The 12,962-nt window shown below is 32.5% G+C and overlaps 1 protein-coding gene across 1 annotated transcript; it reads right to left on the bottom strand.

Moving 5' to 3' along the window:
• Positions 1 to 2,910: 2,910 nt before the first annotated feature.
• On the bottom strand, positions 2,911 to 3,762 carry LOC119633865. The gene is made up of 3 exons (XM_038027666.1): positions 3,628 to 3,762; positions 3,367 to 3,543; positions 2,911 to 3,283 (listed from the first exon to the last, which is right to left on the bottom strand). The coding sequence occupies exons 1-3, from the start codon at positions 3,686 to 3,688 to the stop codon at positions 3,060 to 3,062; spliced, it is 462 nt and encodes a 153-aa protein (XP_037883594.1). The 5' UTR covers positions 3,689 to 3,762; the 3' UTR covers positions 2,911 to 3,059.
• Positions 3,763 to 12,962: the final 9,200 nt, after the last annotated feature.

Genomic DNA, 12,962 nt, shown 5'->3' with positions numbered 1-12,962 from the left:
TTTGTTTTCTAAGTTTCTTTCTCATTACTTACAAATGACAATAGACATAGGGTAAAGATTACCACATGTAGTCCATAAAAAATTCATAAAAGTCAGCCACGCTTACATTTAGTTACTTCGTTTGTGTTTCTAGTCTTTTTTTATGATGAAGATAATGCGCATCAAAGATTCGGCCAAGTCGCTTATAATTTCTTGTTTGTTACTTACTCGGTTTGTTCAATTAAAATGAAATTTTGAGTGAAACAAGTTCCTTTAACGCGTCGGACTTGAGGATAACAAGCAACTTCGAGTCTTCGAGTGAATATATCCTTGTTATAGCCACCAATGAAGCATAAGAAAAAAGAAAACTCCGGAGAGCCCATAAAGTCAAGATTTGAACGACTATCGAATACAATTCAATCGCCTGTTTAGGCTTTAATTTGTAACGCATGTACAGCGACCACTGAAGAGCAAATGCATTAATATTTTCGTAACAATTTCATTTTAATCAAGCATTTACGCATATTTCCGATTGTACATATATATATTTATATATATACTGTTTGGTCTTAGGTGTAAAAAGTGAAATTATACTTTATGTAAGCATGTGGTGCACATATATTAAAATTTTTATATGCATGCAAGCGCATATGTGTACGCACTAGCGGCTGTTATCGATCAGTCGGAAACAATACGTACGTACGTTTATACGCAAATATGTATATATGTACAACCTAACACAAGTTTAATTGACTTTGGGCCATAAGGCTTTGTTGTGCCATGAAAACAGTAAACAAATCCCCTTGAACCATTAGTGAGTTTAATAACATTTTTTTTTTTTTTTGTATGCGTGTATGTGCGTATAGTGTTTTTTTTTTTGCTGTTTTTGTTTTTTTTTTTTGTTTTTGGTATAACTTATGCTCAAAGTTATACAGCAGTGCGGATGAGTATATATAGATATAAACATAGGCATACATATACATGTGCATATATAAACGTTGTAAGTCTATCTATCACTTGCTCTATCAATCAATTAAATGCATGAATGCACGTAACAACAACACATTGTTGAGGCCTGTTGGTAAACATATTCCGAACCTAACAACCGATTGAACAGGCGAATTATCATAACGAAAAACAAAGGACTTTCCAAACCATTTAAAAATTTGCTAAATACAATGCATGCCTATGTTAGTTGTGTGCGTATCTATATATGTATACGGATATATATACATATTGCCTACGTGCACATTTGCCCAAAATACAAAGTGAAATGTGGAAAACACGATACCGTAGCGTTACTACTTCAACATGACGTAACAAGGGGAATAAAAATAAAGACTTTACTCTACGCTTTAACTATATATATAAAAAAGAGAATGCAAATAAGTCACGAATATCGAAAAATAAAAGATATTTAAAATGAATATATGAACAAAATAAAAACTAAATTCGTCTTAAATCGAGAAACATTTCACGTAAGTTCCATGAACAAGTCATAACTGTTATCCGTTTGAAATGAAATGCACCAAGTGGTTTAACTTAATAAATAACTTTAAAGAGAAATCAATAAATGCTTTTGAGAGATAAGCTCAAGGAGAGATGCTCAAGATTATCGTTAGATTGCAAAATTTCTATTTGCTTAACATTTTATATTTCATTATCTTTTCGAAATATAGTTGAAGTACGGAGAGAACGTAGCCGACAAAAAGCCAACCTTCCGCTTCATTTCGCGCAAAAGCAACCAAGTAGATAAGAATCGCGACTACTAAGTTAGAAGTCGCGGATTCAAATCTCAGTGGTATAGGGTACATAATATTTGTAATTGTAGTGTGTACTCAGTCGATACAAACATAACATCTGCTTGTCAGTCTCTTTGTTCTTATTTATTTCTGAACAACATCTTGTTCGAGTAAAGGAGACATGCCCTGAGTGATTGATCATATTGAAAAAAGAAATCAAAAAAAAAAAAAAAAAAACCAAGTAGTGTACCCTATTCCTCGCTTAATACAGTTATTCACATACGCCAAAGTGGTCCATGGGCATCGGTATACCAAAATTTCATTAAAATATCGGCACAATTTCGGCGCTGCAAGTTGAAGAATACAATACGGGTAACCCGAAGGCTGGACAAACAAGCTTAACTCAATTCATAAAGTGACCTTGAATCTATCAGTATCATTAAAAGTGGGTCGACCTCAATTCCTTCTGGCTTTTGTATACATCAGCACAAAAATTGATATATCTTTGTACCACAACCAGTATAGGGTATAAAAAAGTTTAAAATATTATCAAGCATTGGTCAATGCAGTTTACTTATAGGCCTAAAAAAAAAAAAGCAAAGGAAACCTATACATTAGAGGACAAAAGTAATTCTTCTAATATATATATGTATATATATACATATTTCTTCTTCTTCTTATTAGAAGGTTATTGTGTTATTTTTCTTGGTAATGACACTAACTAACTAACTAATCTTTTCAGAAGGTATGAGTAATAACAACAACTTTTAGATCACGTCTTAACTAACATACAACTGCAACTAGTAAAAAAGTAAAGCCAATATTATGTAAGTAGTTTACCAGAATATATACAGGCACTCATCTGTACACACATACATACACACACATACACACACACACATACACGTCTATGATGTAATCAAACTTAAAGTCAACTATTTGTCATTTTCTTCGAACATGTTCTTTAGATAAGACACAACTACAAACGCGTTCGTCTCTATACGGAGAAGTAAACATCTACGTACGCACAAACTTATACACACATACGTAGTGGACTTACATTGGGATTAAAACTCTATTGCAGGAGCATTTTTATGTCTTAAGTTAATTCATGCGTCATGTGTGCTTTAATAATAACAAAAATTACACTAAAAGTTATTATATATGTGTATATAAAATCACGTAAATGTTCGTTCCAAGATTTTACAAAATATTCCATAAACTTTATTCCATAAAGTTTCTTTCAAATTTTTCATTTTAAACTTTTTGCAAGAAAAAAAAAAAAAAAAAAAAATTTACTTTATAAACTTCATAAAATAAATTCGAAAATCTTATTTATTAGCAGCCTGGCACATTTGTCAAAAGTAAACTTGCAACACTTAGAGCTATGATTGCCACGCTGCTCCTATAGCCAGCAATATTGGGCGCCGAGTTGCACAAATTGGTCGAGCAGTAGAAACAATTACTCCTGGACCAATAACTTCCGGCCGTGTTTAGCGTTAAATTGCAAGCCTTAGTTTCATCATAAATGCATCCGCGTATTTCCGTTGATATACCATTACCTAAAATGAACAAATATATATATATATATATATGAGACTTGGAGTTTAGAAATATTCATTTGTTTGGTATTCACGCTACTTACTTTGTGTGCTGTTAGTACGCAAGCACATATAGTTAGATGAAACGATATCGGGTACATTAAGAAAGTAAAGTTTTAATTCGTCACGTGTACGATTGGCGGCGGATTGATCACATTGAATAACTGATGGCGAAACGCAATTCGCAGGATTATTGCATTGATAGCATTCCTTTGTGAAAACTATAGTTCAAAAATATATGAAACATAAACGACGGCTAAATATTTTAATATTTTAGTAAAAATAGAAATGAGAAAAATGCCCACCTGTTGGTACACCTACTAAGCATATTAGTAATTGTAATAGATATATTATTTTCTGGGACATATTTGTGTTGTGTTGTGTTGTGAACTAGTATTTGCACTAAATTGTTCGAATTTGTTCATAATACTGAGGAAAATACTTTTGATTTTACATATTTATTGATTTGTAAACTACACAACGATATATATGCACAAATACATGCAACTGTACAACCATAAAATTTTTGTTTACATTCATCGCAATTTTTGAATGGTAAACTAATTTAAACATTTCACTGGCTACAGCCAGCAATAATGCACAATAGTCAATACGATGAGTATATCGTGAATAATGAGAATTTGTGTTTAGTTCTTCTTCTTCGTTCGGATTTTTATTCATTTTCTATCCAAGCATTAATTTAACCTACTCGGAGTCCGTCTATTCAGCCATAGCTGCTTTCTCTTTTCGATCGGGCCGGGCCTATAGGCGTTAAACGAAAGACCTTTCTAATTATTCGCCAGAAGAACTGCCCCTAGCTAATGAATAAGGGCATTGATAAGGCGACGGCAGGGGCCTCTTTCCATATTGGAGTACAAATTGTTGGCAAATTTGAGTATAGGAAGACCTGCACGAGAGCGGTCTTCATTCAAAATTCAGAAACAAAACCAATTAATCGAAGCAATATTACTGCAACAGGTCACCCTAAACATTCAAACTGCAATGCAAGTGTAAATAGTCATTCCAAACATATCCAAAATCCCGATGATTAATGTCCTAATAATCAAAGTCAAATTCTGATCCGTTCAGGTCTTGCTAATTAACTCTAATTTTTCGTAATAAAAATCATTTCATTCCTTTAACTATATGCCTGTACAAAGTACCCAGACAAGTCACACAGTTTTGCAAACGCTTCTAAAGCAAAAATATATAACGCAATATACACAGACAACACAACACATAGCCGAAAAAAACTTAATTAGTTATACATATGCGTCATGATTACGATATTGAAATTGTTTTTAGACTGACATACCAAACGCAGTGAATACATTGCACAGTGCATCATGCGAAATATTTCTTTTTATATCATTTTTTTACTCGGGCAATGCAATGCAATCTATATGTTCATGGGCGATCCAGGACTTAATGCAATTAAATTTCACTTTTTACTTTATCGTCAACAGGAATTGGAAATTCAGTCTATGTGTTCCCGCGTTGGATCAGTAAAGTGATCAATTCGTTGCTTTCAATTTTCGAATTTTGAGATGCATGTGATAGATATGGAAGTGATCCGAAAATTCGTTGTAAACTGATTAGAATATCTTTCTTGTTATTGTTTCTGGCTTTCTCGCCTCTGATAAGCAAAGTGCAATATAAATAAAATCAAATATATTACGTATCGCACTCGATTGAACATATGAGCAATAATATGAAGATTGGAGAACATTACTTCATACTAAAATTTTATTTCCCTGAAAGCAACTCTTAAATGAATATTTATTCGGTTAAACAAATATTAACTGTATTCTTGTTTACCTATGTTTTGATGCGCATTGACCCGGAGAAATGTGCTTTTGATAAAGCGACCGTAAAATTTTCGGAAAACTGTAAAAATTTCTTAATTTAGTGTGGATTAAGTTTTGCTAAGTAATGAGATTAATTGTGAGAAATGAACTTAAGTTATTTTACATATTAAAAGCAAGAAAAAATTATATTCAATTAGACGAAATTTTCTTCAATTCATCTACGCTTATAAACATACAAAATGCATTCTAAAGTATATGTACATGCACGCATACATAACTAGGACTTTTTCAGACCAAAACATTATAAAGCGCCCTCCATTAATGGCTGCCAGAATTATTCAGGCATGTTCTGAATCAGTGATGACAATTTAATATAATTTATTTAATTAATAATCAAATTTATAATATCGCCATTACCGGCAAAATACTCTATATAAAAACAACAACAATTGCTCTGCCAATTAACTTTTTGCCAAGAAACAGGACATCATTCCACCAATCTCACCAATAGTTACTATTAACAGCAACACTAGCGATAACAAGAATGGCAATAGAAACAACAACAACTACATTAACAACGGTAACAAGGACTTGTTACACTCAATAGCAACATCAAAATTCAACTGCGTAACAAAAGAGATTAAACAAAAAAAACAAAAACTACAATATTAGCTAACAATTTGTCTATGCTGCGTGACCTGCTGTCACCAATGGTGAGATAAAAATTGCGAAAGAAGAAAATTTTGTTCTTTAAGCACACATATCGCCACATTCGTCGTTGGCTTAGTTCATTTAATCTTAACTATAAAAATAAAGAAAATTTGTTTATATCAGCACCGTAAGCATGGCAACCGTATGCCCATATGTTATTATCGCGCCCCTAGATCTGGCCGTTAGCGCCTCGAATCATTTGAACTAACTCGACTACACACACTTGCAACATCTTCTAAGACAATGAGATCCGCACATTTGTTCTTCTTTTGTTCACCGAATTATAAGGCGAACGTATATGGAAAACTTGCAAAAATTGGTTGAATCATCACACCCTACACAAGGACGTATTAAATTAATGTGGATGTATGCGACACTCAGAATTACTTGGAATAGACTTATCTTATATAATACCGTACGACACGGAATCGTTTTCTGAGTCGACCTAAACTCGTCTGTCCATCTGTCCATCTTGTTTTTTTTTTTTATTTTCCACAGCAGCAGCACGTAATTTTTAAGATATTTTTATGAAATTTGGTGCACCGACGTGTGTTCCCCAAAGGACGAGCGCTATTGAAAATGGTTTCGAATCGGACCACTTTTTCCGCCACTTCCCATATAACACTTTGTTTTGAAGAAGCGTTGTACGAACAACTGAGCGAATTGATGTAAGGTGATCAACGATAGGCCCTGTTCCACTATAGCGGTTTTACTTGTTTTTACATAAAAGTGCCGTGAACCCATATCTAAAAAAGTGCCCTCTTTTATAAGCCTTAGCTTGATTTCGTCTACGTGGTATAGCATATTAGAATTTTTCTTTAAAAAATTGCTGATGTACTGCAAATCCTTTGTTAGTTTGATATTAAAAAAACAACTTTGAATGAAAAGCCAACAATAAGTTTTCTTATATGGTGGATTTTATTTTATAATTGGACAAAAAATGCAAGAAAAAGAATTGTAAGAAGAAGAAAGCAACATATTGATAGATTGAGAATGTGAAAATTAAATGGAAATAAAATGTATTGAATTGAAGAGAGTGTACTCTGCTATTATACTTTTTATTCTTCTTTTATGGATGTAATAGTTTCATTATTCAGGAATGCAATGTGAAAGTTGCCAGCAATCTATTGATCTATTTTGATTAACTGCAAAATGCTTTAGCGTTGCCTGAATTACATACATTTAGATACATTGTGCTAAAAGAGCCGATCAAGGAATTTTTCGCTTTCAAATTATATGCAGTAATCGCAAAAGCGAGGAATTTTTAGAAATCATATGCTAAAGGGATTGAAATTGAAAAACGCAAGAAAGATTGGTATCAGTCAACCTGCAATTGAAGAAGCTAGAGAAAAATGATTAGCGCCATCAGCTGTGCCAATATAGAAGAAAGAGGAAATAGTCATTTTATCGTTTGGAATACGAAGATTCTTAACTTGCCGCAATGCAACTTGCGTCAATGTGCATCGATGACAACGCTTAAACGCTTGCTAGGCAAAGACTACCTTCCCTGCTTAGCAAAAGTGAATGACTTTAATCAGAGTTATTATAAGGCTTTCAATGAGGATTAGAAGAGCAAAGCATTGTTCGACGTTTCGCTGCACATGAGATTTCACGATTAGGTCATTGAAACATATATATACGCTAATCTACTTACGTCTAAATAAAAGAGAAAATATATAGGCAGAACAATCCAATTGACAGATAAAATCATCAAGACATGGAGCAACTTTTTGTGAAAGCATGTCGCAACTTTTGGACAGGCGAAATTATCGTTAGTAAAATGGTTTATAAGTCTGCTTGAGGCAGCAAAATAATTGCGATTACAACGGAAGAGTGGAAATGCAAACACTAACTGCTTAAGAAAGCGAACAACAAACAACATTTAATCATCGCTTTAATATTGGATGCTTTTTTGAGATCTGAGAGCCGTATCAGTCTGCCCTATATTTCCGACTTACAAGTTTTGGCACGGGTCCACCTTGCAGTAAGAACCTTAAACCAATTTTTCTCTTGCCTAGTATGCATAGAGGCATTGCACTAATGGTAATAAGAGCGTCAAATAAAAGTTTAAATACGATGCCTTCCTTTTTGAAACTGGTACACGGATTTGTGCGAAGGGATGCAGACTGATATGCCTAAATCGATTTCGAACTTGATCTACTAATCAAGATTTATATTTTGTACGAGTTTTCTGAAGCTGCTTCTTCTTCTTCTGGGTGCTGCAAACGTTTTAGAAAAATAAATATATTTCCAAAACCATGGATGCCGCGTTTAAGCAGAGATGTTAAAAAAAATTTTTAAATGCTAAGTTTTCAAATAACGAACGTAAGTTAAACTGGATACAAAACTAGAGGTGAAATACCTTCTATGACGTTTTACTGAAAAGCTATGCTTTGCCATCTAAGTTTCTTACTGCAAATCCAGTTAATACGATACCTAGCATTGGACAATGCGAAAAACTATTTCAAATGATTCGTCATCAGAACAAGATATCAAGTTGAAATATTCACAGGAAAGCAAGGCAGCATTTCATATCTATGGTATGTCTCTATGTAACTTTATGCGAATTTACATTGAGATGACAAGATGTGACAGATATGCAGAAAGCTTTTACCTTTTATCCGGACAAACGTTAGTTTGCATGTATGCATGCGATTTATACATGTGTACGACGGTTTATCACTTGTTTTCGCACTTCGATACGAATCATATTAACTGTTTGTTGATATTAGCTTGTTTCGATGTTGTTGTTCACAACGTTAATATTCATGTCACGTATTCCTTAAAATGGCCAGTATTTTCAGTCTACATATTCGGTAAGCAACCAATCGGCAAAATCTTAATATCGCAACGTCATAGTGTTGCGGTAAGTACATAATGCATATGTAGATGTAAAATATCATCTTTCATTTCATCTTAACGAAACGAATATTAGTTTCGACATGCTCGTGTATCCATTAATTCGCAAAAAATGAATAAAAGTTTACGATTTCCTGGGAAAAAAAGAAAATCTCCCAGTCGGAAATGAAAAATTGCTTGCATATGCATCGTGTATTGCTGCAATGATGTAACAGATTAAACAATTCGAAAACATAACACGCATTCACTTCACTGCTGTAGGGAAATCGGATGGCACTTGAGAAACTATGATCAGTTTTTCGTTACAAAAACATTAAAGCAATGGATAAATTACTGAAAAGTCGTCATTTCTTTGAGTAAAGCCTAATTTATAGTTTGGTTTTGCAAAATAATAATATTTTAATATTTATTGTTAATTGCAGTACATGTTAAAATCTTGGCATTATCGAAATTGTACTAGCGTGAGCCCACTGTGCCAATAGGTGAGATATGGTCAGGCCTGGCTCACGTCTTTGCTATGATAGTAGTGATAATTGGGCGGCATTAAAACACCAAAACTGAACAAAGATAAAAAATATAAATATAAATAAAAAACTAAATTATGCTTTTTGTTGTAAAAAATGCGACCAAACATTTTTCCTTAGCGTTTACCCCAAAGTGTATATATATACAAAGCTGGAAAAGATTTATAGGTTCTAAAGTACATTGTAAGAAATGTTTGCAAATCCTGTATAAACGTTTCCCTTTCATAAGAGTCATTACACGGAATGTGCCCTAAAACAATAAACCAAATTTCCTGCAGATCATTTTTATATCAAATTGCTATGATGCCTCATTTTTCCCTGTAAAATGATAAAACTTCGATTTTTTTAGCAAATAAAAGCTTGCTTTTTATGGAAACAGTTATATGAACTAGGCCTCAAAAGATTGACTCATAGGATGTCGAAACATTGTAGGAGATGTAGTAGATTTTATCGTCAATATATTTCTGAATGAAAGACATGGGCAGACATCAGGCATATAAACAGATAAACTGAAATCTATTCAGAAAATGATTCTTAACAATATGTGGACATCTGTCTGAAGTAATAAAAGAAGAGAACAACAATAGAGTGTAGGGACAAGTGGTAGCTGATTTTTTAACATTTTCTGGACCCTTGTCTTTTTATATTCTTTTCATAATAATTTTCGAATTTTCGCAAAAGTAAAACAAAACTTAAAGTTATATTCAAATGTAGAGAAAACGTTGTATTTTCGTTTTCCGTTTCCTTTTCATAACATTGTTCAGAATTTTACTAGTGACAATCATTTAAAGCCAAAAGTTATACGAAAGTGTGAAGGTAACAAAAAAGCAACAACAAGAGCGAGGAAAATAAAAAAAAGCTTTTCTGGATTTACAGTAATTAATTTCCTTGATTTAGCATCTATTGAGGCGTAAACTCAATTGGCTTGTCTGCCCGTAGAGACATGGAAACATGAAAAATGGCCAAAAAGAAACTAACTAAAGTTAACAATTTCTAATGCTAATGAAGGTTTGTTCGCGATGTATAATGAAGAAATAGACTTTGAATTTCCAAACTATGGAAGAGCCAAAGATATAAATTAACTTATACGACAATAATGTCCGAAATATCCTTTTCAATGAAAATGAACTAAAAAAAACGACTAGCGGCGAGTGAGTTAAACTTCAACCAAACCTTCAAAGCAAATTCGTTCTTAAAGAGCAACGATTTCAAAAGACAAAATATGAAGACAAATACCCCACAAACTTCTAATGAAAATTCAGAACGTTTCGATTGGCACACTGCGATGTAAGTGACCTGATCAAAAAGTTCATATCGGACATACAAATCAGGTCCACTACTGAAAGCCATATTAGAAGCCCTGACAATAAAGATAAAGTATTCCTCACAACAAGTTTTAAGAATAGTTTCAGGGCAAAATCCATTTCATAGGCGACAAGATTCAATTACCGCACATTGTCTATTGATTTTATTATTTCTACATTAAAGCAATACTTTAATTTGGTAAGCACACAGGACAGCTGGCTATCCTAAGTTGACACATCAAATTTATATGTCCTATGACGTTGACATTTTTTCTTTATCGATTGCTATTGATTTGAAAGTGAGATATTGTTTTGTTTTTAAAGAAATAACGGCTTATGATTCTCTCAATGCACAACCTGTACCATGTGGTACATTTTTTGTGCAAAAACATTAACTCATAAGAGAATGAAATGAGCCTTATCTTGAGCCTTAGCTTGTTTTAACCTTTTTCCAACAGGCAAAGTGAACAACGTTCAACCAATTTTTTTCCCGCCCAACATTTTGTTCAATAGACAACAAACGAAGAAAATTATGATCATTTAAATTTAAAAAGAAGTAAAATATAGTGGGTCACGGCCCACTATTAAATACCTTACAGTTATTGATATAACAACCTCTTCATAATAAGGCGATATAACGGAAGCGATTGAAAAAAGGTTCGATCTGAACTATTTTCAATAGTAGTCCTTCTCGATAATTGTAAACTGTAGGTAGAACACAAGATGACAACGCAAAAACACAAACAACTGGACAGACGGACAGACAAGCTTAAACCGATTCAGAAAATGATTCCAAATCGATTATCTCCAAACGTTTTTTTTCATGTAAATGAGATTTAAGATAAACTTGAAAGTTTGCTTTGTTTTCGGCTTGACTTTTGGTATAAAGCTTTGCTAATATTTCACTGCAAAAGCAGAAGTAAAGCGTTTGTTTTATAAAAGAGATGATTAATCTAGGATGAACATGCCACATGGCCGCCCAGTTCCCACAAATTCGACGCCCAACTCACACAAATTGCACAAGTTCGCCGCCCAGTTCCCATAAGTTGACCGCCCAGTTCCCATAAGTTGACCGCCCAGATTCCACAATATAATAAGAGATGAATAATGCCTTTTTAATAATGAAATTGCGGATGATGTTAAAAAAATATTTTTTGTTTTTATGTTAGTCTCTTTTTCCTTCCAGCTGCAGTTTTGTGGAGGTAAAAGACGTTTTGCATTCATTACAAGCGCATTTATTATTAGAAAAAAAATCGTTTGAAATTTTTTGAAAAAATAAACTAATTAAAAAAAGCTTTTATGTCTAATTTAAAAATTGTTGTTGTTTTATTGGATGGTGTACTTGCTAAATAAAAGGCAATAATTTGAAGCGAACGTTATACGTGAATTGCAGATTCTAAGAATTAAAATGAATTAATGTGAAACGAATTGAAAAAATCAAAAATTACAACTCTGTGCACCACAGACACTTGTTTATCCTATTCAAAGATAAACATTTAATAAGATAAAAATGAAAGAAAACTAAGAACATATGATATTTAGCCAGTAAATAAATAGTAACATAACGGAATAGAATAATTCCCAAAAATTACTTTCAGAATGAAACAGGATTTACAACATCCAAAATAAAAACAATTATAATGTTGCATTTCCTTACATAGTTCGTACTCTTAATTATCTTTAATAGAATATAACTGCCGAAACTGTAAGCGCATTAATCCAAAAGACGGTCTATCAAACATTCCTGTTTACGAAAATTTAAAAAAAGAATTAAATAGAATAGAATAGAATAGTATAGTTAAAGTAAAAGCTTTAATTTTAGAAATTTCACTACATTTTTTCATTAATTGCATTTAAACTCAAATTAAATCTCTTTTTGGATTACTTAGTATTAGATTATTTCTCATACGAAATTACTGGTTTTTATTTTGCATATAGATTTTTTTCACTTATATGTTTTCTAGTATTTTTACAATTTAAAACAAAAAATATAAATTCACTGAAACAAGCTTTACACAATTTCTAAAATACTCTCAGCTTGCAACGCCAAGCTGAATGTTATAAAACTCGTTTGTATAGCTACAAAGTTCTATATACAATTTTCACAGCCGTTATTAGCTTTCTGCTTGCCTTCGGACTTAATTAGCGATTTTGCATCTCTATTATTTAACATTTAACATTTCAGCTGTCAGATTTCTACAATTTACTGAGAATAAAATTCTATTTCTCAGAGTAAAATTTACTTTGCTGTACATTTCTTATTTCTTATGAAGAGCAGCAAAAGCATATAGAGGAGTTGTTTAATTTATTTACATAACTACTACAATAAATAAGGAAAAAAACCAATAGTATTTTCAAATAATTTTAGAAAGTCAACAAAACGGATAAATTATAAGAAAATTCCGTCAAGTATTCTGTTGTTGTTTTATTTGTA

The sequence above is a fragment of the Glossina fuscipes genome, unplaced genomic scaffold, assembly GCF_014805625.2.
Source record: "Glossina fuscipes isolate IAEA_lab_2018 unplaced genomic scaffold, Yale_Gfus_2 2, whole genome shotgun sequence".
NCBI lineage: Eukaryota > Metazoa > Arthropoda > Insecta > Diptera > Glossinidae > Glossina > Glossina fuscipes.
This window is presented reverse-complemented; position numbering and strand designations above follow the sequence as displayed.

Bases quoted from the DNA above. Each gene is read 5' to 3' on its own strand.
- LOC119633865 (XM_038027666.1), bottom strand. From the start codon at position 3,688: ATGTCCCAGAAAATAATATATCTATTACAATTACTAATATGCTTAGTA. The intron at 3,544-3,627 runs GTGGGCATTTTT...TTTGAACTATAG, and splicing joins CTTAGTAGGTGTACCAACAG to TTTTCACAAAGGAATGCTAT. The intron at 3,284-3,366 runs GTAAGTAGCGTG...TGTTCATTTTAG, and splicing joins GCGTACTAACAGCACACAAA to GTAATGGTATATCAACGGAA.